Raw genomic sequence first — 27893 nt, forward strand, 5'->3', positions numbered from 1 at the left:
AACTGTCAGAATCTAACAGCACTTCACAAAATAAGCAGACTTATTTATTTGTTTCATTTTTTGTTTGGTATAACATTTTACCTCTCATCAACACTGTAAAGATCATATGGTGACTTTCCAGCTTTAAAAGTGCCCTAAAAAGAATCTAATATCAGTTCAACAAAAACAAATAGATTTTAACAACAATTCAACAAAACTAAAAGAAATTTTAATCAGATTATCATAAATAGTCCCTAATAGTATCACTAGAACACTTCAATCAATCATGTTGACATACATGTAATACATAAACCTCCCTTTAATGGCCCATTATGCCTCATAAAAATGTTTTATTTCCATTTCTCAGAAGTTTTCTATTTTCAGTGTACTTACGGTAGTTTGAAGAAAGTTACTCATTTAACCAGATAACCTGCTTCTGTTTTTTTTTTTTTTTTTTTTTTTTTTTTTGGAAATGATTATAGTATTTTGTATGGAAGTCAAAATACTACTTTGTTTACATTTTGCTAATTTCATGACAAATGATCTCACATTTATCACTTTTTCTTTAGGTTACAAGTATCTAACAAGCTCTAAAACCATTATTTATCTGTTATAAAATCCATGTTTGCTCTTTCTAAAGAAGTCATAATTAATTCTTTTCTGAGGCATAATGTGCCTTTAAACAATCTAATCTTGCCTACTGGCTTCAAAAAGAATTAAAGCAGCATGCCTAAAGCAAAAATAGTTCAAGAAAATCAAATTTGAGAAAAATGTACTAGGATTTTAAGGAAAGTGAAAAGATTCAAGATATTCAACTAATAATTTACATATTGTGTGCAATTAATGACTGATTTTGCAGTATCTATCACCATATTTCTACTGTGTGACTAACACATCAAGAGCTATTTTTGCATATTCTGACCTACTTTTTGGCAATTTCTGTTGATTTTAAGTGCCGTTTGCAATGTGTCAATAACTTTTTTTTTCAAGTTTTTTTTTTTCATTTGACAATATTTTACTTTTTAATACATTTTTTAAATTTTTATGAAAATTAGCATGAATCTTTAGGCATGCTGATTTAATAATATAAAAAATTTATATTCAAATAATCAAAATTTGTTCAAAATAACATGAACACACTTTTATTGCCATTCATATGGTGTATGTATGACTAAATTCATGGTAAAAATAACTTTGTAAAAAAAAAAAACAACCAAAAATCAATGCAATAGACATCTTACAAATAACTGCAAGACTTTAAACAATAAACAAGAGCTTTATACCTGACTTACAATTTAATATACAAACAAAAAAAACCAAAAAAGTTCAGAGAAAAAAGATTAACTTCCACAACCAGCTTAATGCACGGAAACCAAAAAAGGAATTGTTTGATACACAAACATACCCCTTTCAGCATATAACCTAAAGTATTGAAATTGGGTAACAGAGAAAAAAAGCCCTTGCAGAAAAACCCTCAGATTAACATTCTACACAAAATATGCTTAGGGGACCTTTTATTTTCTTATTTTTCGTTTGTTGAACTGAGGACCATGGCCCTTTCATTCCAGTCATACAGAGTTAATATACTGATTTTACCATTATATGACCCCAAAACTTAATCTAGTTGCTTTAACTGTTATATATCACCAAAACCTAATCCAGTTTCTTTTACCATTGTATATCACCGGAAACACAAAAATTTAACAAGGTGCTTGGGCATATATTTTTATCCTATATGCCTCTATTGTTTAGGGGGAAATACAAAAAAATCTCTTCACCAACAACCAAAGTACTCAGACTATTCAGCATAGAGCTTGCTTTTTTAACAATTTATCATGAATAATTCTATATTTTTCTTCCAGATGTCAAAAAGCATCATTATTTATACTCAGTATATGCAAACCCGAAGCCGGTTTCCACATTTTTTTACAAATGCTTGCAATTGACGTAAAATTCATCACAGTTCACTGCACTTTGTATATAAGTTTTTGGTTTCACGCTAGTTTAATAATAATAATAATAATAATAAAGACTTTATTTAAAGAGGCAACATAGTTAGGCAAGCCCAGTCTTCCCTATGAGCCTCTATAAAAAATGTACATATATACAGTTACAAACAAAGATTTATATAAACAAAGAAAGAAAACTTAATGTATACAAGTTATACAACATAGAAAAGTAGAGTAATCAATCATGAATTGTTATTAAACCATTTCTAAATCTTCAAGTTAGGAATATCATTCTTACAAATAACTGCAAGACTTTAAACAATAAACAAGAGCTTTATACCTGACTTACAATTTAATATACAAACAAAAAAAACCAAAAAAGTTCAGAGAAAAAAGATTAACTTCCACAACCAGCTTAATGCACGGAAACCAAAAAAGGAATTGTTTAGTTTCAAACATTTAAATCAGTTTTATTTTCATTAGAATTCAATAAAGTGGTTTCTGTAGTTTCTGACGTAGATGAAATTTTAGTAATGTCTTTAGATTTTTCTATGTTAATGTTGGCATCAAATGGAGTTTCCCCTGGCAGACTTGGTAAAACTGGAACAACACACAGGTATATTAGCATCAGCCCGCCCTGTAAATAGGATAAATTTAAGATAAAACATGTAAATTAAACATCAGCTAGCACATTTTATATTATTACCCCTCACTTTTTTCGTAATGTCAATTTCCCATAGGCCTCTGGGAGTTATTCTTACTGTTAATGCAAGTGTACCACGTGACTAAGAATTTTGTACTGTTACATAGGTAACAGTATTTTTTAACAGTATAAAATCTGGTCACGTGGTCTATTTTCTAAATAAAATGAAATAAAATGGCCGCCATTTTTTCCCGATTCATTCATATTTCTGACGATAGGGCATCGCCGAAGTAACTATTACTCTCATAAAATTTAGTTCTTTGCACCCTAGAGTTCCTTTCGCGTATAAAATATCTTTTTGTTGAATAGTCAAAAGGAAACATCAGTGTTTTCAACGGAAGTAATTGTAATGTGAATAATCATGTGTCAAACTGGAACATGCAGACGATTAAAGCATGCAACAAAGGATTATTTAACAATTTTAACCAGTGAAACGTTACAGATAGAGTTGGTGATAAGACATCATTCTAGCATCTGTAGGATATCATCGTTATTTTCTAAATGCACTTTGTCAAAAACCATGCGAAGAATATTCTGGAAACAGATGGATCAGATTTCACAGATCATAACTATGTAAATGGGTTAGTGTTTTGTTTTCTAAAGAAAACCTAGCTTATTGTATGTTTATGATTTGTAGATATCATCACATGCTTAAAGAATAACAAGAGGGCCATGATGGCCCTGAGATCGCTCACCTGTATATAGGGCCCCCCAACAACCCCCACCCCCCCCCCCCCCCCCAACGTTGCAGGGCCAATTTAACCCAAGGGCTTTTATTTGCACAAACTTGGTAGACACCCATAAGAAGATGTTTCATGCTAAACATCTAAGCTCTAGCTCATTGGGCTTTTTAAAAGAAGATTTTTTTTAAGTTTTTACTATACACATATAGTTAAAAACAATGACAGGGTCCCCTTGGGCCAGGCCAGTTTTGACCCCAGGGCTTTTATTTGCACAAACTTTGTAGACACTTACTAGAAGATGTTTCATGCTTAATAAACTCTAGCTATTTGGGTTTTTTCAAAGAAGATTTTAAGTTTTTGCTATACACATATAAAGAAAATCAATGACCCCCGGGGCGGGGCCAATTTTGACCCCAGGGCTTTTAATTGAACAAACTTGGTAGACACCTATTAGAACATGTTTGATGCTCAATATCTTAGCCATAGCTCTTTGAGTTCTTTAAAAAAAGATTTTTTAAGTTTTTGCTATACACATATAAGGAAAATCAATGACCCCTGGGGCGGTGCCAATTTTGACCCCAGGGCTTTTATTTGAACAAACTTGGTAGACACCCATTAGAACATGTTTGATGCTAAATATCTTAGCCATAGCTCTTTGAGTTCTTTAAAAGAAGATTTTTTAAGTTTTTACTATATGCATATAGGGAAAATCAATGACCCCCGGGGCGGGGCCAATTTTGACCCCAGGGCTTTTATTTGAACAAACTTGGTAGACACTTATTAGAACATGTTTCATGCTAAATATCTTAGCTCTAACTCTTTTGGTTCTTTAAAAGAAGATTTTTTAAGTTTTTACTATATGCATATAGGGAAAATCAATGACCCCCCTGGGGCGGGGCCAATTTTGACCCCAGGGCTTTTAATTGAACAAACTTGCTAGACACCTATTAGAACATGTTTGATGCTCAATATCTTAGCCATAGCTCTTTGGTTCTTTAAAAGAAGATTTTTTAAGTTTTTACTATATGCATATAAAGAAAATCAATGACCCCCCGGGGCGGGGCCAATTTTGACCCCAGGGCTTTTATTTGAACAAACTTGGTAGACACCCATTAGAACATGTTTCATGCTAAATATCTTAGCTCTAGCTCTTTGGGTTCTTTAAAAGAAGAATTTTTAAGTTTTTACTATATGCATATAGGGAAAATCAATGACCCCCCGGGGCGGGGCCAATTTTGACCCCAGGGCTTTTATTTGAACAAACTTGGTAGACACCCATTAGAACATGTTTGATGCTAAATATCTTAGCCATAGCTCTTTGAGTTCTTTAAAAGAAGATTTTGTAAGTTTTTACTATATGCATATAGGGAAAATCAATGACCCCCGGGGCGGGGCCAATTTTGACCCCAGGGCTTTTATTTGAACAAACTTGGTAGACACTTATTAGAACATGTTTCATGCTAAATATCTTAGCTCTAACTCTTTTGGTTCTTTAAAAGAAGATTTTTTAAGTTTTTACTATATGCATATAGGGAAAATCAATGACCCCCTGGGGCGGGGCCAATTTTGACCCCAGGGCTTTTAATTGAACAAACTTGGTAGACACCTATTAGAACATGTTTGATGCTCAATATCTTAGCCATAGCTCTTTGGTTCTTTAAAAGAAGATTTTTTAAGTTTTTACTATATGCATATAAAGAAAATCAATGACCCCCCGGGCGGGGCCAATTTTGACCCCAGGGCTTTTATTTGAACAAACTTGGTAGACACCCATTAGAACATGTTTCATGCTAAATATCTTAGCTCTAGCTCTTTGGGTTCTTTAAAAGAAGATTTTTTTAAGTTTTTACTATATGCATATAGGGAAAATCAATGACCCCCCTGGGGCGGGGCCAATTTTGACCCCAGGGCTTTTATTTGAACAAACTTGGTAGACACTCACCAGAAGATGTTTCATGCCAAATATCTAAGCTCTAGCTCTTATGGTTTTTTACAAGAAGATATTTAAAGTGTTTTCTTTCGGTTGCCATGGCAACCAGAGTTCTGCATGGAATTAAATTCTTTGAACAATTTTTAAAGGTGACCACCAAAGGAACATTCCTGTGAAGTTTGGATGAAATTGGCTTAGTGGTTTATGAGGAGATGTCATTTAAAGTAAAAGTTTACGGACGCCGGACGGACGGACGCCGGACGAAAAGCGATCACAAAAGCTCACCCTGTCACTTTGTGACAGGTGAGCTAAAAAAAAGGAAACTTCTCAAGTAGGCCTAAAGTACACTTAAAACTTAAAAGGTAAGGACAGTTTAGTTATTGTTACTCTAGGTTTATTTTTGTTACAGTTAGATTTAGTTGACAATTTCAGATCATCACAGTATTTTTGGCTACGCCTCGGGTAACAGTATTTTCCTAGGGATGATATTTTTACTGTTACCCACAAACCCATGTGTTATTTATATAATAATATAAGAGCATAGAAACACAATGCTATTTGATTTGTACGAGGGGCGTAGCTACAGAGTATAAATCAAATTGCGGAGTGTTTTGACGCCTCCTCGGACAAATCAGATTGCCAAGTGTTTTGATGTTCTTTCTCTTTTGTATCATAGTCAAAAATATAAACATGTTCCCTGTAGTTGCAATATTAAACCCGAGAAAAAAATAACCAACAAACACATCTGAATATGACTTTTCAATCGTTATCTCTTTCCCTGTCGTCACAATAAGTAAACCCAAGAAAAAAATGAGCCAATCAACGAGCATCCCGCTAGCTAGACAGTTAATGCGAGGAAACTAATGCCTGCACTCAACCTGCGATTTCATTTGTCGATATTTTTTACACATTGATGCAAATTGATTCATTTTACCCACAGCTTGATTAAACAATCATGGGTATCTGACAATTATTGCAGTGTATAAATCGTTGTTTCCTTAAAGGGACTCCACTGAGGTAATTTGACATGATTGGGCTGGAAATTATTTCCCGAGATTTGTGTACAATTTGATGTAGGTCAGAACCAATAACTTGTGTGTAAAATTTCAGATCATTCTCTCACTCTGTTATTCCAGAATAATGATTTTAATTGCGGAAAAAAAACAACACCAAAAATGCATTGCTTTTCACTCAAACAAGGCTAAGAATTGAACTATCAATTTTCAATTTAATTCCACATATAAATATTTATTATCTTTTGTAGATTTTGCCATTCTAAGTGCTTCACTTTATCTACATAAAAAAGTTTGTATGCTTTTTATGTTTGTGGAGTTCCTTTAACAAGTATAAGTAATCCTTGGTTAGCTGATCAGGTTAATAAAGCTAACATAATACACCTATGCCAAAATTTCTTTATATCTAATTGTATAAACAAATCAAATCTATTTACCCCTATACACAGCATTGCTGCGATACCACAAGAGGCCCATGGAAACCCAAACTTTTGTACCATTACACCTCCTATGGTGGGTCCAAAAAATGCTCTGAAAATATGAAAGTTGAATAGATCTACTTGTATAGTTAGTTGTTGGTTGTTAAAGGCACACAGTTGTGCATAAATTGAATGATTAAATATGAAAGTTGCATAGAACTACATGTATAGTTGTTTGTTTTTAAAGGCACACAGCTGTGTTAAGATTAAATGACAACTTTAAAGTTTCATGTTTTATTAAAGTAAGTAACATCAACCACTCACTCAACCATGTAGGCTGTCAAATACAAAGAACTGAACACATACAATTAACTTATATTTGAGAATGATGTTCTGGTAACAAACTAATATAAGAATGTGTCATATGGTAAATTTCCAGCTTGGTTGGAAAAAGAAGACATCCTGTGTCCAATTATTCAATATTTTAAGTACTTTGTTTTGTTTGGTTTTATGGCGCACCAACACATGGCGCCAAAACAGGAAATACTAATCTCCGGTGTTACAAACTTAAACCAACACAAGGGTCAAAAACCACCTCGTCTGCTGGAGCTAAGAGATGCATAGACTCCAAAAATTCAAAACTCATTAAGTCACCTCTTATGATCACATAGGATTAAAAGGTGGCCGTGATTCTGATGCCTCAATCCATAAAGGCACATCCACAGGGTTTTCAAGTAACTAGATTGGATAAAACCCTCAAAAAAGCCCTGTTATTCTTAAAGCAACATGCCTCCAGATTCATAAATGAAAATTTTGAAAATAAATTTAATTTAAAAGTAAGTTATTGTGAATTGAACAACGAAAGTAATTAACACATTGCAAACAGCACAAACAATCCACATTAATTACCAAAAAGAAGTCAAAATATGCAAAAATAGCCCTCACTGCGTTAGTAACTCAGTAGAAATATACTAGTAATGATTAATACCACAAAATCAGTCACTTATCCCATATAACATGTAAATTATTTAACCTTGAAATATTTTTACTTTTTCTTAAAATCTAAGTCCATATTTTGGCTCATCTGGAGGCATGCAGCTTTAAAATTTCTCCATTTCTTTCTTTTTTTTCTAGTTCTTTTTTTAATTGTTATTTATGTCTGTACTCACCCGAAAGAAAAACTAGAATTGAAGAAACCAGATACCTTTCCATAAGTATCAATATCATTAGGTAACCCTAAGGAGCTGAAATAATAAATGTAATATAAAACTCACTTTTTGACACAATCATAAAACAAGTAAAATGTAAAGCAAAATTCTGCAGAAAGACCACATCTGAATGATGGCCATTTTTGATAAAACCTGTCAATCAAGACCAGTATTGTATTTTTCAATATAAATAAGTACAGCAGAAAATTGACTTCTATTTCGTCAATCACCAACAATATTGTATCTGTCTCATTTCCAAAAGATCTATCATTATACATGTATATGTTCCAAAAATAGAATGTTGAACAAACATTGCCCAAAGATGTTTATTATGAATTTTACATTAAATGCTCCAGATAGATTTCCCAAGGTTGCTTAAAATATAATCTTTCCCAATCATTTTCCCAAAGAATTGTGCTTACCATAAATTTCCCAAGAATGCTTATTATGAATACTCCCACTCCACCCCACCCCCTTTTCCAAAAAAAAAGAGAAAGAATTGTTAAGATATGTTTCCCAAAAATGCTCAACGTAAAAATTCCCAAGAATACTTATTTTAATAGGCAAATAACATAGATTCTTTGCATATTAATTTACAAAATATGTAAAAAATTTCAGCACTATTCTTTATATGACTAAAGTTTTAAAAAATTATTAACTTTTTTATGTCATTACATAAAAACTATTATCACATACCTATAAGCCGCTTTTGTAACACCGTAAAAATGGTTTTGCATGACCATGCATAAATTTTGACATGATGTCATTTATGTTATATAAACATAGTGTTAAGATGCGCTAAATGTAAGCATTATACTATAGGCGAGTCAATGAAAGAATGAGTATTTCTGACTGTAATTACGCTGTAGTTCTTATTTCGAGTATGTGATAAATAGAACATAATATTCGTGCAGCTTCAATCAACTTAATTTATTGAACTTAATTTATTGAACTTGTTGAATTCAGAATTAAATCTGTACACAGTCAATATCCTCTATTTTGAACATACATGCCATTACGTCCCGGACATCAGGGACTGTCCCGCAATTCAGGTGACTGTCATGGGACTGTCCCCGAGGGTTCCAATGAGATTGTGTCATGCACTAAGCAAAATTAAAAAACCATTTCCTTGCTGATCCCAAATAAGCCCCACCCCAAATTTACTTAGATGAAAAGTGTCCAAGAAAGTAGTTTATAAAATATGGCATGTATGATTTTGATACAAAGAAAGGTTTTGATTGTACTTACTTGGCTCCAATGAGTAATGCTTTAAATGTAGGTATTAAAGAACAGCCAATACACAGTCCAATCAATAATAGAGATATAATATTCACATACAAGGCACTGAAAATATAGTTAAAATTTTTTTATAGAATTAGAAATAAAACTCATCCTTATTTTTCTCTATTTGAAAGGCACATAATGCCTGAGAAATGATTGAATTATCACCTCGTAGCTTGCATGAGTTTTATAATATTTAAATAATGGTTTTTCGGAATGTAAGATTTGGTTTAAACATATTTATTTAAGCTTGATTGCAAAACAAGTTTTTGCAACTTATATTAATCACTTTCGTGTCCACTTGACCTGGAAGCAACCAGTACTGGTGTCATTTGAAGAATCATAGTCATGACCTGGTTAAGGTTCGAACCCATGATCCCTAGGTTGAGAGGCAAACAACTTAACCACTAGGCCCTGTTCCCCTAGCATTTTAGATACTTGTAACCCGAAGAAAGGAAATTTAAGTTTGAAATTATTTTGTCATAAAAGTAGCAAAGAATAAAAACACAGTAGTACATGTAGTATTTTGATTTTCAACAAAACAGGAATACTTACTCGGGAATAAAGGGCAGAAACGGCGCAGGACCAAGAAGTAACCATGCAGTTACAGCAAACAAGTTACCTCCCCCAATCATCAGCCTTACTTTTCCCTGAAACATTAAAAACAAATTCATTACTATACAAATGACAATTTTTGTCTGTTTGGGTTTAGGTCACACAAACACAGCACAGGTCATATGTCAGTTTTCCAACTCCATTGGTGGAGGAAGACCTCAGTAGCCCTGACGAGCATTTTTTAAGACATAAATGGGCACTTTATTAAGTAGAACCATCAACATTCTGTAAGCTAGCTGAAAAGCTTTCTTACATAAGAAAATCAAAAGTCCCTATCAGGATTTGTACCCACAAAGGTGAGGGGCAAGTGGCTTAAAGGCTCTGACCTTAACCACTTCGCCAAGACAATAGATGAAGTTACATTTTACTAAACTTAGTGATATAGCAAATACTATAGCTTTATCAAGTGTCATTTAAGATACCCTTTTTATCTAAGTGATACAACAAACGATCAAGTGTCATACCTTTTTATCTCCAAGATATCCCCAAAATGGTGCGGTGAGACCATATACAGCTGGTGCTATTAGAAACATCATTCCTACTACCCAAGTCTTCAGATCAAACTATTAAAGTATATTTCATAAAATAATATACATTTTAATCAGTAGATATTTCATTAAAGGGACTCCATCAAGGTTAAAGGGACTCAACCCAGGCTTTTTTTTACAATAGAGAACTAGAATTAATTTTTTTCTAATATTTATGTACTGGTGTTAGTCTGGACCACTAAATCATGAGCATAATTCTAGATCATTTGCTTGTTGTAGAATAATTATTTAAATTGTGCAAATTATAACACAAAAACACTTTTAACGCATAATTTGGGCTAAGAATCAGAACAATTTAAAAAAATAAAAATAATTCTGACTATATTTATTCAACATCTTTTGTACATTTTTCTATTTTTAGTTTCCCAGTATAAATTCTATGACTAGGAATTTCAAATTTTATGTTTTTGGAACCCTTCAGTGGAGCTCCCTTAATAATGGAAAAGAAATACATGTAAATAAATTATATTTGTTGAAATACAGAGAAAATTGTCTTTATATAAAGTGAATATAAAATATTATATTTGATTTAATTACATCAAACTGTTTATATATTTTCTTATTCATGTTTACATATTTTCTTATTCTATTTAATTTTATATGAGAAAGAAAATTTCATATACAATACAGCTAGTATCTCTAGAACATAATTATAATAAATACTAGTAGTGTAGTAGATATAGTGCAGACATGCAACAAAAAACAACAAACAAATAAAAATTATGGTATGGTAAATAAAAAGTGGGTGATTATTTTTTTTTTTATGAACAAAAGCTGTTAATATGAAAAGGTTGATAATAATAAATGGTTGTTGATAAGAAATGTTTATTATTAAGAAATGGTTGTTAATATGAAATGGTTATTCAAAAGAAATACTCTAAAAAAAATTCTGTGTGTTTTGGTGGGACAGGTGTTAGTTTAGGAAAAACACGGGAGAGATTGGCATAGGGGTAAGGAAACAAATTATTAAAGTCAGCGGAGAGAAATCCTTGAAATTATAAAGGAAAGGAAGGAAAGAAATCAATAAAATCAATCAAGACATTAAAATATTATATATTAATACTGATAATTATTTTCAAATTAAGTGTTTAAGAGTTAAATAAATAAGTATTGATAGTAAGATATTCTTTTTTTTTTCAGTAAAAAAAAATTATTTTCATTTTATTTCATTACATTCTGCAGAGTAAATTTTGACATGCTATATTAACTAATGCAAGTAATTAATTTCTTATGCAGATTTTCTAAATTTATGCAGTAAATTATCTTTTCAATTCATGAAGTCAAATATTTTTTATCTAGATTTATAAAGGTAAGATATTATTAACCCTAAACCATATGAATTTGTAATATGGATTTGCCAAGCTTTGAGTTGGTCAATTCAATTCATAGTTTAAGGAGACATTAAAAAGAATTGTGCTGCCAACATTGAGTCTGGCTTTAAAGGTGCATGCCTCCAGATTTGCCAGTACATTTCTAAAGGTGACGAAGTTGAATACAGTAAGAGCTATTTTTGCATATTCTGACTTCTTTTTTGTAATTTTTGTGGGGTGTAAGTGATATTTTGCAATGTGTACATAACTTTCTTTGTTCAACTCACAAAGAAAATAATTTACTTATTGCAAACAGCACTTGCAATCCACGTAAATTACCAGAAAGAGGTCAAAATAAGCAAAAGTAGCACATACTGCTTTCGTTAAACGCAGTTGCAATATGGTGATTAATACTGCAAAATCAGTCCTTAATTGCATATGACATGTAAATTATTGCTTGAATCTTAAATCTTTTTAACTTTAATTAAAATCTTAGTCAATTTTTCTCCAGCTTAATTTTCTTAAAATATTTTGGCTCATCTGGAGGCATGAAGCATTAAATAAATGAAAATAAGCATGAATCTGGAGGCATGCTGCTATCTAGACCAGCTCTATACAGAAATGTCTTTGCCCTTTTATCTAAGCAGGTAAATTGTACTTTTTTATCATATTTTCTTAACTCAAAATTTCTATCAATTTATGTGGGTAATATTTTTTTCTCACTCTAATTATAGGCAGGTAATAATAAACTGGTACAGTACCCGTAGTAAATGGTTAGCTAGTGTTGGGTCCATAAATCCTAGGGCTATACTTCCAGCACTTATATTTAGGAATGTAACAAGTATCATAGGACTTTTGAGCAGTCCAAATATAGTTCCCTTAAATCTCCTTTTGCTATCTGAAAAATTGTGATATATTCATAATTATGTACTTCGATAAATGTTCACAATAATTTCTGTCGTAACTTTTAAGAGATTTAGAGTTTTGTTGAAATTAAAATTAGATTAACGTAATTTAATCGTATAAAAATCATGAATCCAAATCAAGCTTAAAAATTAAGAAGTCAATTTTGTTCTAGAATTTTTTGCTCAAGCCATTTTTCTGTTTGTTTTGGGATAAGTACTTCTTAAAAAATTGGGCATTTTAGAGATGACAGAACCATTAACATATGTTATGTTACATGTTAATCAACCGTGGGTATCCAACGATGACTTAACCAAGGTTTGGAAATTATATTACACAAAAATTATTGGTGTAATAAAGATAAAGAATATATAAATATAATTTTCAAGTTGCATTATGTTATTTACTGTATCATAAAATTATTATGCATAAAATTAATAAAAAGATTTTATTAACATGTGGTTTACTTTTTCCCTACTTCATCTTAATTGTACACTTTAATTCACTCCTATTTAGATTTCTCAATCAGAGTACAAAGAAAAAGTAAAACTATGATATTTCCTGAAAATTGTATAGTTTTCATTAAGCAATTTTTTATTGTAACTGGGAAAATCTTATTCTTATCTGAAACAGTCTTGCTGTATAAAATATTAAGATATCTTGAAGGTAAAACACATAGGATATTGAATGAGTGTAGATTTATTACTCAAAAATTTATTCAACAACTTCAATAAATTTAGTAACTGAATTTACACAAAAATAACATTCTATTTATCACATATCTAAAATAAGAACAGTTTACAGCTTAAAAGAGTCATATTTTGTTGATGCAACTTTTGAGTAATGCTAGCATTAGCCCACTTTAATGCTATGTTTGTATATAAGGCAAATGATGTTACATCAAAGCGTTATTACACTAAATGTGTCATATTATTTTTATTAAATGGGTAATTTCACTCCTATGTTTATGTGATATAAAACTAAAATAATTTATAGCCTTGTTAAAACAGAGAGGAACTAGAGAAACAAAAAAATTAATATCAGTGAGTTATTTGTATCAAATTACTGAATTAATTAATAAAAATAAACAAAACAAAAATAAGTAAGCACTTAAGAGCACAATAAGGCCATCCTTTGAAAATTGTTAGTTTGCAGCAAGAGACTGACTTGTGCTAAATATTCAGGGCATTTTCATCCTATCATCAGGGCTGAAATAAAGCCCCATTCCCATTTCAAAATAGTCTCTTTTTTTCCCAATTTTAAAAAGAAAAAATCCCAACATCAGCCAAAAGAATTCAACTGTTTTTCTTACTAAGAGAATATTTAAGCATGTTTACTTGATTCTTATAAAAAAAAAACATCAAAGGCTATAATTATGATCATACAAATGTTAAAAACTTGAAAGTCATGTATAAGGTAGTTTATTAACTTTAAAAAAATTCAAATGCCAAATAATTTTTCCCAATTCATGCCTAACTGAGGGGCCTTTTCCCCAAACAGCTGGGAAAGGCCCTAATATTAATGCCCTACCCATTGTTAGCAAATATTGACAGCAAACCAACCTATTTTTTAAGCATGACCTTATCTAACAAAACATTAAAATCTACAATATGAAAAAGAATACATGGAAGCCAGTACTTTATTCAGGCCCTTCCACAAAATCATCTTATACCTAACTGACATTTTACCGTTGATTAGGCAATTTTACTACGTTGGTTATATTATTACTGGCAGGTTTTGCATTGACAATACAAGTATAATTATGAACAAGCATTAATTATAGTAGAATTTTAGAACCCTATCACCAGGGGTCCCATTCCCAATCAAAATTAGCCTCTTTTATCCGAATTCCAGAAAAAAAATCCCAAAGTCTAAAAATCAAACTATTCAACTTTTGAGAAAAACTGAATTGTCTTGATGTGTTTCTTAAAAGATGAGATCATACACATGTTAAAAAACTTGCAAGTCATATATAAGGTAGTTTTTTTTCTAAGTTTTAAACATTTTCTGAAATATCCCAAAATGTCAAATAGTTATTTCCAATTCATGTCAGGGGCCTAGTCCCAAAATAGCCTGAAAATGCCCTGAGAATCACACTTATTCAGGGTAAATTTAAACTCAGAAAGGAAAAAGTTATAACGTTTTGTGACGTAAAAACATGAATATCAAAAAATTTGATGTTTATTAAAAGAATCAATAATGTGGACGGGTCTGGAAATCTTAAAGTTGCTATTTAAAAAGGGTATTTAAAAAATCTGTTTGAAAGAAGGTGTCAAGATGTTTATGCTGATCTTGGCCTACAAAGGAAACAGGGGTAGATCCAATTGACGCCAACAGGCTATGCCTAAAAAGTTTTTTTCCCCAAGTTTTGAAAGCATACATGTAATTTCCTAACTTACAGACTTTTATACATGTATTTATGCATTTTCTTGTGTGTACAGTTATATTTACAATATACTAGTCGTATAGGTGCAAAATAGCAACATTTTTCCAAAACTGTGCTGGCCAGCAAACTTTAAAGCATAACAACTGTGTTAAATAACAAACACTACAGCAGCAGAAAGCCAAACCCTTGACATAAAGTAAGTATCACATACTGTATAAGTGGACATTTATGCGAGTGTTGAAAAGTTAGCAAATTTAAAATTTCAAACATTTTGATAGCGGAAATACAATGCATTAGCCAATCACCAATCTCAGAGTAGCATGAAAACTGAAAATAAGTTGGTTGATATTTATACTCAAGGAACTTTTAGCAATTTTTAGTCAATTCACCAAATTCGCCAATATTTCCGCATCGCTAACTTAACCACTTATACAGTAATAACCACACAAACAGAAAATACATGCCGATTACCGTGTCCACGCCCGACAACTTACCTGTAACAGGTGGTTAGCTAGGGTCGGCTCAAAATAACCTATACTTAGACTCGTTAATACTAAATTTAACCAAGTTATGATAACTAAAGGACTTTTAAATAATGTTAACACTGAGCCCTTGTATTTCTCCTTCGAGCCTGTAAAAAGAAGTTTGTATAACAATAATATAATATCAAAATCATCAGCAAATATAGAACATGGCATCTTTTAGTCTTTACTAGTGGAGGAAGACCTCAGAGGTGCCCCCTCCATATATTATTTCAGACACAAGCTGGCACCTGAGTAGAAGAGTAGAACCATAAGCTAGCTGGATAGCTTCCTCCCAAGAAAGAATCCAAAGTCCCTGGCAGGACTGTGATGATAATACATGACTGTATAAGAATGAGCTGCTAGCATATAGCCAGGTAAAACTGCTATCTGACTATACTGATGGTAAACGAATTGCAATATTTCTGAAACCCTGAAAACACTAACAAATTGCTCCTTATTCACAGCAAAATAAGTCCATTTCAAAAAAACTGCAATAAAGTGCCTGTGACCTCTAAATCATTACTGTGAAGTCTGGTCAAAATCAGCTAAGCGGTTAATGAAGATATGCTGTTTAAAGAAATTGTAGATAAAGCACAACTGACACAAGATATCATGCTATCACAAAAGCTCACTTCTTAGCATTTTGTGCTCAGGTGAGCTAAACAAGAGGGCCATGATGGCCCTGAGGTCGCTCACCTGTATATAGGGCCCCAGAGCGGGGCCAGTTTAAACCCCAGGGCTTTTATTTGAACAAACTTGGAAGACACTCATTAGAAGATGTTTCACAATGTTAAGATTTTATTTCACAATGTTAAGTTTTTAGTACACACATATAATGAAAAACAATGATCTCTCCTCCCCCCTTCCCCTGGCAGGGTCAATTTTCACCCGAGGGCTTTTATTTGAACAAACTTGGTAGACATCCATAAGAAGATATTTCATGCTAATCATCTAAGCTCTAGCTCATTGGGTTTTTGAAAAGAAGATTTTTAAGTTTTTACTATACACATATAGTTAAAATCAATGACACCCCTGGGGCGGTTTGAACAAACTTGGTAGACACTCACTAGAAGATGTTTCATGCCAAATATCTAAGCTCTAGCTCTTAGGATTTTTTAAAAGAAGATATTTAAAGTTTTTTCTTTCGGTTGCCATGGCAACCAGAGTTCTGCATGGAATTAAATTCTTTGAACAATTTTTAAAGGTGACCACCAAAGGAACATTCCTGTGAAGTTTGGTTGAAATTGGCTTAGTGGTTTATGAGGAGATGTCATTTAAAGTAAAAGTTTACGGACGGACGGACGCCGGACGAAAAGCGATCACAAAAGCTTACCCTGTCACTTTGTGACAGGTGAGCTAAAAAACAAAAACACTAAAAAAAAAGCTCTTGAGAAGACATGATTCTTGGACCAAATGTCTTATTTGTTTATAAACAAACTAATTGACTGAATGGGCAATAAGAAACAAAAATGATAACATACCTTCTATGGTTGGCATGACGAGAGTTACAAGTACTCCACAAAAAATAACAACTGATCCCATGACAAAAAATGGCAGACCATAACCACCAAGCTAATAAGGAGAGAAAAAATATTTTGCCATGACTACTAAAGGTAGTCTTACTGTAATGCTTTCCCGCCAAAAAATTCTAACATCGGCCAATATTGTAGCAAATCTGTTATTTCCCGAACGTTTTGTCAAAATCTTGGGCATTAGTTTATTTACAATCACTCTTTACAATCACTCATCCTTTATCACTATTTACTAAAGTCTGGTTTTAAACTGTTAAAAATTATTGAATATCACTGATAATTAAGCCTTCTTCAAAACAGCATCCCAAGAGCTATTTATAGCACATCAGAGGCATTGTTTCTAAAAATAGAAGATCAGGAAACAAATCGTCCTCTTCACGAATTTACCTATAGAGAGCATAGACTCAGGTAATGAGGGGTTTCCTTATTGTGTTCGTATTTTAGTGATGGCAAATTGGTTTTACATTGTAATTTATTTGACTTAACAATAATATGGAACGATTTATCTAAGAATAATATATTTGACCTTTAGAAAAGCTGAAAGCCGCTTTAAACTTTATCTAATTTAATGATAAGACATACATACCTCATAGAGAGCGCCACCTATAGGAGGCCCTACCATCATTCCAAGACCACTAAATGTCTCTAAAGAACCCTACAATGTATAGGAAACATGATATTTATACTACTGTGAATTCACTTAATTTCGTGGGCATAAATTTTCTTGGTTTTAGTCACAAAGAACATTTCCGTGAGTTCTTACATTCATTTACTATTTATTTTTCCAAAAGATAAAATGTAAACAAAAAGTGATGCAAAATAATCTTACAGCAGACAAAATGAAATTTTGTTGGCTCTTAAAATTTGTGGATTGACCTATCCACGAAAACCATGAAAATTAATGCCCAAAGAATAATTATGATTTTACAGCAAGTGATAAAACAGATCTTGCCATAAATAATTGAAGTATAATGGATGTCAAGAATCTAATTGTCCATGAACTGTCATTTCAAATTGATTTTGCAAAACAACATTTTTTGGGAGACCAACAAAAATTTTGGTGGTTGCTTTAGAGATATTTAATTGATTGATTGTAAAGTCTTACTTAGGGAAGTTCCTTGAATTAACAAACCAGTACTTGTGATATTGGAGGAAAAACTGTCAAGACCCTAATTAGGGCTCACACTTAAGAGACAGCTAAACCACTATGCCATCATTCATCTTGATATATCAAAATATTAATTGCAACAATGCCACAACAAATTGTGCATCCATGCTGTCTTACATGATCTACCCTGTTTGCTATTTAGTCAATTCATGTTGAATGTACATATTATTTTAGATATTACCCCTAAATATTGTGAATGGTATTGTTCAGATTGAAAGATGGACAAGTCCATTTTGCATGGTAAGGGTTAAATCCTTTATGTTAAACATGTTACATACTATGCTCATCCTTGAGTAAAATACTTTAATCATTATCACAGAAATTTATTGAAACTTATGAAATTCTTAGTGAATATGTCTAATTTGAAAAACAGAATGAATTAACTGTGTATTTATGGAAACCTTTCTATTTTACAGGTCAGGTGAATTTCGTCATTTTTTCAAAAAAACTGCCATTTTTTTGTTTAATGACAATATAATAATATTCATATTGTGACCACAAAAAGTGTGAACAGTTTTAACACACAACATAATTATTTACTTTGTGTGAAGTCACAACATGTTTATTTTATATTGATGAAGAGACTGTGTATCAATTATCAATATGTTTAATATGAAATTTGGGCATAGTATATCTTTAACCAATTACGTCTTCGATACTCACCATTACAGTTATAACACTGTCTGGAAACTCGTGGGCTAGTATAGCGAATAGCGCTGTTACGAACGCAGAGCAGCCGAGGGCTTCGATAGACCGACATAGAAAGCACATCACAATAAACATTGTGCCGTCAGGACATTTGTCTAATAATCTGTAACATAAACAAATAAGAAATAATATTAAAAGGCATTTGATCACTTAAACCGCAGCCCATTAGTGTTAAATAAGGCCATTTAAGAAGAACGATATTACACTATTGTAATAACACTTTTATGTGACGTCATTTGCGTTATATAATGTATAATTATAAACATATCGTAAAAGTGCACTTAATATATTATGTTAGCATTACACTATAGGCAAGTCAATGAAAAGTGATTCCTTTTAACAGTTAACCATTCTTATTATAGATATGTTATAATTAGAACATTATATTTGTGTAGTGTCAATACTCAATTTATTGACATTGTTGAATAAAACAATATTATGCTTGCCAGAGGCTCAAATAATATGATTTTATTTGACTTGTTCAATAGATTTAGTATTAAACTACACTCATTCAATATCCTCTATTGATACATAAACATGTATTATGCAAAACTACCATTATGTTAAAGGAGTTCTACTGAGCTCCATTTGTTTAAAGGCATAAAATTTGAAATTTCATACATTATTAGAGCCACTGGAGTATTATAACAGAAAAACATGCAAAAACAAATATTCTAACACAACCCACATTTTTCCCTATTGAACATAGAAGAACCGAAAGTGTGTGTTATTATGCTATAAAATCACTGTTTGACGTTCTATATTTAGACATGTGACGTAATCATTATACACGTGACGTAATCACTAAAAATGTGACGCGATGACAATAAGTACGGAAACAAATCCGGCGCAATTTAGCTAATTATCATGTACGGCAGCATTTATTTCTTAATGTCGTGTTAGAATCGAAATAATATATCCAAATCGGTGATTTTATTGCTTGATAACATCACTGTTTGTCGTTCGGATGCGCATCATTATATCACTCGGGCTGTGCCCTCGTGATATAATTCCCCGCATCCGAACTCCAAACAGTGATGTTATTGAGCAATAAAATCACAGTTTGGGATATATTATTTCTTAAATAAAATATACTCAGAATTTAAATGAATATCCACTTTTTTGAAGTTGTCAGCCCAATTTGAGTTAGCATTTAAATGCTTTTCCTTTTTGTTGTCATTTTGCACAACTATCAAAAACCAATTTTATAAATTTTCTTAGTTAAAAAGGGGCATAATTTCTAAAAATATTGCTTTCAGGATTATGCCCCTTGTCTTACAAATTTCAATTGTCGCATTGTCATGATAAGCAAGTATTTCAAGTTCCATTTTGATACCTTTGGTATTTTTGAAACGGTTCTTAGCAATTTTGACAAAAATTAGAAATTAAAAAGGGACATAACTTTAAAAATATAGCTTTCAGAATAATACGCCCCTTGTCCTACAACTGCACATTGTCATGATAAGCCAGTATCCCAACTTCTGTATTTATTTCTTTTAAAATTTTTGAATGATCGACTATATAAAAGTTATTGCACAACGTCAACGACGATGCTGCCATCATAATACCAAGACTTTTTCTTCAAACTAGGGTGCTAAAAATAATTTTAAAATAGAACACAACAAAATTTTCTGTCAGGCATCCTTAAAATATCTGTCAGAAGAATTCAACGCTCACTGACTTAAAATTTTCACTAATGTTTTAGTTTAGAAATATTTCAAAACTTTTATTTACAGTTTTTTTAATAATCATCGAAAATTGTTACCCAAATAATATAGCACATGATCCACATACCATTATACCAGATATAAACATAAATTTACATCCTATCTTGGATATCTGAAATATATAAGACAATATCAATGGCTGATGCATTGTATAACTATTTGAATCTTTTATCTTAATAGACATAATTGTCATTAACCTCAAAACAAGTTGAGGTCAGACTCTCTGCCAAAATTGTTTGACCCTTAACCAGTGAATATCTTAAACTGAACACTTGTCCGGAGACTCAAATTTTGGAATTTTTAATTATCAATTTTGGGGTATTCAAGATGAACAAGAGCTGTCGGTAGGACAGCAACGCTCGACTATTCTTAGTGCTTGATAGTAAAAAAAATGCCTGATACAGTTACCTCCTCCTGTTTACAGGTTGGGGTCATGATGGTGAACAAGTGTGCAATGTTTCAAAGCCATATGTCAATGGACTTTGAAAATATTTGAACTATTACAAAAAACTTTAACGTAAATTCTAAGTCAAAAAAGGGGCATAATTCTGTCAAAATGCTTAATAGAGTTACCTCCTCCTGTCTACAGGTTGGGGTCATGATGGTGAACAAGTGTGCAAAGTTTCAAAGCCATATGTCAATGGACTTTGAAAATATTTGAACTATTACAAAAACTTTAACGTAAATTCTAAGTCGAAAAAGGGGCATAATTCTGTCAAAATGCTTAATAGAGTTACCTCCTCCTGTCTACAGGTTGGGGTCATGATGGTGAACAAGTGTGCAAAGTTTCAAAGCCATATGTCTATGGACTTTGAAAATATTTGAACTATAACAAAAACTTTAACGTAAATTCTAAGTCGAAAATGGGGCATAATTCTGTCAAAATGCTTGATAGAGTTACCTCCTCCTGTCTACAGGTTGGGGTCATGATGGTGAACAAGTGTGCAAAGTTTCAAAGCCATATGTCAATGGACTTTGAAAATATTTGAACTATTACAAAAACTTTAACGTAAATTCTAAGTCGAAAAAGGGGCATAATTCTGTCAAAATGCTTAATAGAGTTACCTCCTCCTGTTTACAGGTTGGGGTCATGATGGTGAACAAGTGTGCAAAGTTTCAAAGCCATATGTCAATGGACTTTGAAAATATTTGAACTATTACAAAAACTTTAACATAAGTGGTTACGCCGACGCCGACGCCGACGCTCGGGTGACTGCAATAGCTCTACTTATTCTTATCGAATAGTCGAGCTAAAAATTAAAGAAAATCAGTTAGCAATATAAGATTGCACAGATGGGCAAGCTTGACTGGCTCTTAGCTAGTAGGCAAGGGCTAGTAACTTCATAGCTTCCATAACGTTAAAGGTTAAACAAGACTAATCACCATAAATCTTAAATGGACTTGTCCATATTTTAATCTTTATACAACCTTTCATCATTTTTAGGGAAATTTTCAAATCATGTACCCAATGAATAGCGAACAGTGCAGAATATGATCAAGCAACACAGATGTACAAATTAAACAAGAGCTGTCGGTAGGACAGCAACGCTTGACTATTCTTAGTGCTTGATAGTAAAAAAAATGCTTGATACAGTTACCTCCTCCTGTTTACAGGTTGGGGTCATGATGTTGAACAAGTGTGCAAAGTTTCAAAGCCATATGTCAATGGACTTTGAAAATATTTGAACTATTACAAAAACTTTAACGTAAATTCTAAGTCGAAAAAGGGGCATAATTCTGTCAAAATGCTTGATAGAGTTACCTCCTCCTGTCTACAGGTTGGGGTCATGATGGTGAACAAGTGTGCAAAGTTTCAAAGCCATATGTCTATGGACTTTGAAAATATTTGAACTATTACAAAAACTTTAACATAAGTGGTTACGCCGATGCCGACGCTCGGGTGACTACAATAACTCTACTTATTCTTATCGAATAGTCGAGCTAAAAATAACTGCATTTGTTGATTTTAAACCAAAATAAAGAACCAGGTTTCAATCAAGGAAAGCAATGGCTAGCTTATTTTGCTTGTCTTAAACAAATTATCAACAACGGTCTTCAAATAATAAAATAACACATTCAAGTGCTGTCACTTGTTAGTCATGATGGTGTGCTCGCTCAATAGTAAAACAAAAGCCTGTGTAGTCACTAAAGTAGAATTTTTTGTAAGTTCAAAATAGGCCATAATTCTGTCAAAATCCATATAAGAGTTATGGGTCTTGGGTAGTACCATTATGCTTTCAAATAAGTGTGTGAAGTTTTAATTCATTCGCTTTAGTTGTTTTTGAGATAGCAACTTGCACATAAAATTTATCCAAAGGTTGAAGCCGATGCCTGTGAGAGTACAATAGCTTTCCCTATTCTTCAATAGTCTTCAAAAGAGTTATTGGATATTATATTGACCAAACTATCAATGCCTTTAACTATTTTGAAAAGAAACAGATTGTAAAATATACTTACATAATTACCAAATATAGGTGATGATATAAATATAACAAGTTCAAACACGCCGAAAATAAGACCTACTACACTTTGAGAGGCACCTTTATGTCCAGCCTGGAGAATATAAAAATAAAATTGTCACCTTCTTAGTCAGTAACGGGTTTACTCCTTATAAATAATATAAGGGGATAACATGTTATTGTACTAAGGTGAAGAAATACAGAAAGACAGAATCATAATGTACTTAGTAAAATATTATGGAATCAAAAATCATCATATAGATTTTCTACAGGTCCCATTATAATGCACAAAACTCAAAACAGTGTTCATTTTTTAATCTTTCATGTAGTGGCTCATGGCTCTTTGATTTGTGAAAGTTAGTGTCCAAATACAATTATATGTGAAATACTGTATCAATTTAGGTAAAAAAAAACTTATGTTGAAAAAAGCCTTGACTTGTGATATTTGTAAATTTTCAGTAAGCAGTTGATACCTACATGTATATTTATATGATGTACCTTCAAATATCAGAGCTTTTTTGCAGTATCCAACTTCAAAATTCTGGATATAAATGGAAACCCTGAGTTGCAGGTTTCAGTAAGATGGTTGTTATGATATCAGATGTAAAGAAAAGGTCATAAAAGGTCATTTTTTAAAGTTTTGGCATGGCTAAGTGGTTAAAGCGTCAGACTATTAATCTTATAATCGCTAGCGACGCATGGGTTCAAAACCCTGTCAGGGTCAAGTCACTGTTTCCTTGAGCAAGAAACTTAACACTCATTTGCTCAGTACTGGTTGGTTGACTTACACAAACAGATTCAAAAGTGTGTCTATATGCTTATAGCCTATGCAATCAAACTAAAATAAATAATACATGTATTACTCTTATAGCTTGAAATTATATTAAAATAAATCTGTATAAACCAAAGGTTTTACCTCTATTGGAAAGAATGGTGCTAGAAGTGAAAAACAGCATGAGGCGCAAAAGTTCACAAACCCCATGGACACCAAGATGAATTTTTTCCGTCTATCTACACTTTTGAATGAGAATTCAGCCGTTCCGGTTGGAGATGTTGGTACTATCGCATCCTTTGATTGGCTCTCGACTGCATTAACTAGTAACGGTGTTCTTTCAGATGCTGCCATATCCTAAAAGGTATCCACATGTCAATAATTTATTACTTTATCTTTGTTGGCTTTAAACTAAAAATTACTTTGATAATAGTATAAATAATAATCTGTGGGTTTAACATCTGAGTATATTCAAGATATAACCTCACACTTTCAAATGTAACGTTTGGTGTTTTTTTTTTTTAAATTGGGTTTTATGTCACACTGACACAATATAGGCCATATGGTGACGTTCCAGCTTTAATGATGGAGGAAGACCTCAGGTGCCCTTTCTTGCATTATTTCAGGCATGAACTGGCACCTGAGAAGAACCACCGACATTCCATAAGCTAGCTGGATAGCTTCCTCACATGAAAGAATCCAAAGTCCCTGTTGGGATTCAAACTCACAGCGGTGAGGGGCAAGTGGTTTGAAGTCAAAGACCTTAACCACTCAGCCACGGACGCCCCTATCAGTAGGTTTAACAAAGCATTTGAATATATTCAACAACAACCTCAAACTTTTGAATATAATGTTTGGGTGTGATAATGGTATAATCTGTGGGTTTAACAAAGCATTTGAATACATTCAAGAACCTCAAACTTCCAAATGCAACGTTTAGGTGTGATAATGGTATTATCTGCCCGTTTTACAAAGCATTTTAATATATTCAAGAACCTCACACTTTCGAATATATAACGTTTTGCGTAAACTTTTATTTGCCCTCTTAAATTAACAGCAGAGTGAGTTATATTCTAAACGGCAAACCTGAGATATCTTAGCAATACAAGGCCTTCATACTGGTATAAATGGTAGATACACATGTAGAAAGGCCATTGGTCATGCCATAAAAGTCTTTCACACAAAAAACTTGAACTTCCAGTCAAGTTATGTAACCCTAAATACAGTCCATATAGGCAAATTGCATGATGTAATCAAAAGCACCTGCTACCAGAATTTAGCAGATTTAATAGTTGGCAAAAAAAGCCAATATTTATATGCATTATATAACATTTTCAAATGAATTTGCCTTGCTGGAAACGAAAGTGATTAATAGCACTTACAAACAGTAACAAGCCACCCCATGCTCTACACTGTTGCACGACTTAATTTTAAACTTTACATCCCTAATATTGATAATGGAAAGTTCCAACTATAGTACCTGATCAAGTCCATTTACAATATTTGGCAGGTTAAGGGTTAAAGTTCTACAGAATGTTAAGAGCTTGTTGAGCCTATTTATTGCTAAGAATAACCAAATATTATTTTCAAAAGACAAGAATATTGACACTTATTGATGGTATTATGTAATAATAGCCTTGTTGTGTTTTGTAAATTTTGAGTTTTTATTTATTACAAGTTTACCATTACAATCTTAGATAAAAGCACAGACTGCTTTAAAATGTAATATTAACTTTATTCACTTATTTTTTGTTTTTTTTTCTTAAAAAAAGTACAATCTACTGGAGACTCAGATAATCTTAGCATTAAGATATCCCATGCTATTTTAGTTCTAATTTTTTGTGAAAACACGGCAGACATCTACTTGCAACATGAATGTCACATTATAATAATGTCTGTTACATGGGAAGGAAACATTTAAAAAGCAGCAGCTGTAGCTAAGTTAGTATAGCTGCAGAATGGTACTCCTGGTTCAAGTCATGGAATGGCATGCATTCTTTACAACAAGATTAAAAACTATGTCTAAAAAGCAAGCCTTCTATCTTATTCATCAATTCTATATATAGTACATTAAAAAATATATAATAAGCAGGTCAAATATTGAAATGTCATAATCTAGAACATAAATTTCACACACTTAGAAATAATCAGGTCAACTATTTAGTGTCATACATATTTTTCAATAGTTTCTTCATTATTCATAATCATACTCAATAATGCATACAAGATAACACTTAATTAATATGGAAGATGTTTATCATCAAGTGTTTTTTGGTTTAAACTTATTTATTTAAGCTCGATCGCCAAACAAGCTCTTGCAACTTACATGTATATTAAATTATTAAACACTTTCAAGTCAGCTTCCTGGAACCAACCAGTCCTTGTGTCTTATAAAGAAATATGAAGAAAAAAGGTTTTGACCCAAGTAGGGCTCAAACCAATGATACCCAGGGTTAAGAGGCAGACATCTTAATCACAAGACCACAGCTCCCCTTAGTGTTCTTTAAATTTGTAAAAATGTTAAACTCATTACTGCTGAACTGTACTGTAGCTGTCAACAGTTTAATTTTAAAGACTGTTTTTCCTAGTGTCAAATCATTAATCCTAATTTAAAAAAGACATCACCCATCCAAAATTATCTTAAAGTTCCTTTGACAAGTCAAATTAACTGGACTAGGTCATGTTAGGTTGAACTGGTCAATTAAACTTTAGTCCAAAATATTTGTTGCACGATTATTTTTATTGCTTTGCAAATACTTGTGAAGTAAAATATCACAAAGCAATACTTATACTATAGGTCTAGTAAACACATATATGCACATATATAGGCTACATAGAACAGATAAATATGATGATAATGATTTACAGATAAGTTTAATAACATACGTAAATCGCATAAAAGTTGCAGGCAAAAAACGCAAAATCAAATAATATTTCAAGAATTTATACTCTTAATTAAAAAAACAAATAAACTGACACTTATCAATAATTAAATGACTGCATATACAATAAATAATTTATGATCTAAAAATACTTACTTACAATGTAAATTTCTTAATCACCCAGATTCGTTTAGATCCACTGAATGTAAAACTGTTCAATGCACCAATGATTTTATAGATGTTGTGAAGAAAGCTGTCTAATTCGATAAAATATATAACTGGATGTGTGAAACGATGAATGTAGCATCAAGACACGTGCAAATTTGCTTTTATACGCTAAAATTACCGGTCAGTTGCGCAACTATTGTCTTTGACAGCTACCTTCTACATGAAGAGCATGAACAAGGGAAGTAAGTATAAATGATTAATGAACTATCCAAACCCTTAGTGTGGCACAAAGGTGACATGTGTGTTTTTATTTATCTCGTGCGCACGAGATACTTTGTCGTGGTCACGAGATACTATGTCGTGGCCACGAGTTGCTTAGTCCTGGGCACGAGATAGTTAAGTCGTGGGAACGAGATAATTAAGTTGTGGGAACGAGATACTGTGTCGTGGCCACGAGATAATTAAGTCGTTGCCATGAGATACTAAGTCGTGACCACGAGATAATTAAGCAGGGGCGTAGCTAGGGCTTGAAAAATTATACGCAAACCGAGGCACGAAGTGCCGAGAGGGGGAGCGTGCGGGAGGGGGTGTCCCCCTCCCGCTGGTGGGGGTACGGGGGGTCTCCCCCGGAAAATTTTGAAAAATTAGATGGTAAATCGTGGGCTCTGGCATGTCTTGAAGCACCTTTTGCACGTAAAGCATAAATCATTTTCAAGTCATTTTTCCCCCTAAATTGATAAACATATAGCTGCTCGTTTTATTTTTTAACTTATGTCATTATAACTTCCAAGAAAAATGGCAGTGTATGCCTTGTAGTTTTCTTTTTTTACACGTGCATATTAACATACCCAACATTTTTCCATGTGAAGTTTGATAAAGGATGCAGATCATGAAATTGGTTTATGTATGAATGCCCGTTCAATTGTTTAACGCATTTAACCAGATAACAAGTTTTTTTAGCATCAGTTCCGTATCTCTTAAGCCTTCAGTCTTATTTATCCAAGTGTATGTATTATTTCCAAATGC

The 27893-nt window shown here is 32.4% G+C and overlaps 1 protein-coding gene across 1 annotated transcript; it reads right to left on the reverse strand.

Annotated features, from left to right (window-relative positions):
• Positions 1–413: 413 nt before the first annotated feature.
• Positions 414–27081, reverse strand: LOC132745544 (MFS-type transporter SLC18B1-like). Its single transcript, XM_060734492.1, has 15 exons — positions 26856–27081; positions 23962–24174; positions 23044–23139; positions 20625–20698; positions 18815–18962; positions 17570–17638; positions 16933–17023; positions 12400–12536; positions 10245–10343; positions 9721–9815; positions 9133–9228; positions 7846–7920; positions 6695–6788; positions 2375–2565; positions 414–1979 (listed from the first exon to the last, which is right to left on the reverse strand). Exons 2-14 carry the CDS (start codon positions 24169–24171, stop codon positions 2380–2382), a joined length of 1470 nt encoding a protein of 489 aa, XP_060590475.1. The 5' UTR covers positions 24172–24174; positions 26856–27081; the 3' UTR covers positions 414–1979; positions 2375–2379.
• Positions 27082–27893: the final 812 nt, after the last annotated feature.

This window comes from Ruditapes philippinarum, unplaced genomic scaffold, assembly GCF_026571515.1.
Source record: "Ruditapes philippinarum isolate M1 unplaced genomic scaffold, ASM2657151v2 ctg1988_1_1_1_1, whole genome shotgun sequence".
NCBI lineage: Eukaryota > Metazoa > Mollusca > Bivalvia > Venerida > Veneridae > Ruditapes > Ruditapes philippinarum.

What these genes read in the sequence shown, in the direction of transcription:
- LOC132745544 (XM_060734492.1), bottom strand. Translation starts at nt 24,171, where the DNA reads ATGGCAGCATCTGAAAGAACACCGTTACTAGTTAATGCAGTCGAGAGC. An exon ending in CACCTATATTTGGTAATTAT is followed by an intron (nt 20,699 to 23,043) that starts GTAAGTATATTT and finishes TATATATTTCAG; the next exon opens with ATATCCAAGATAGGATGTAA. An exon ending in TTTCTGCCCTTTATTCCCGA is followed by an intron (nt 9,229 to 9,720) that starts GTAAGTATTCCT and finishes CTATATTTTCAG; the next exon opens with TGCCTTGTATGTGAATATTA.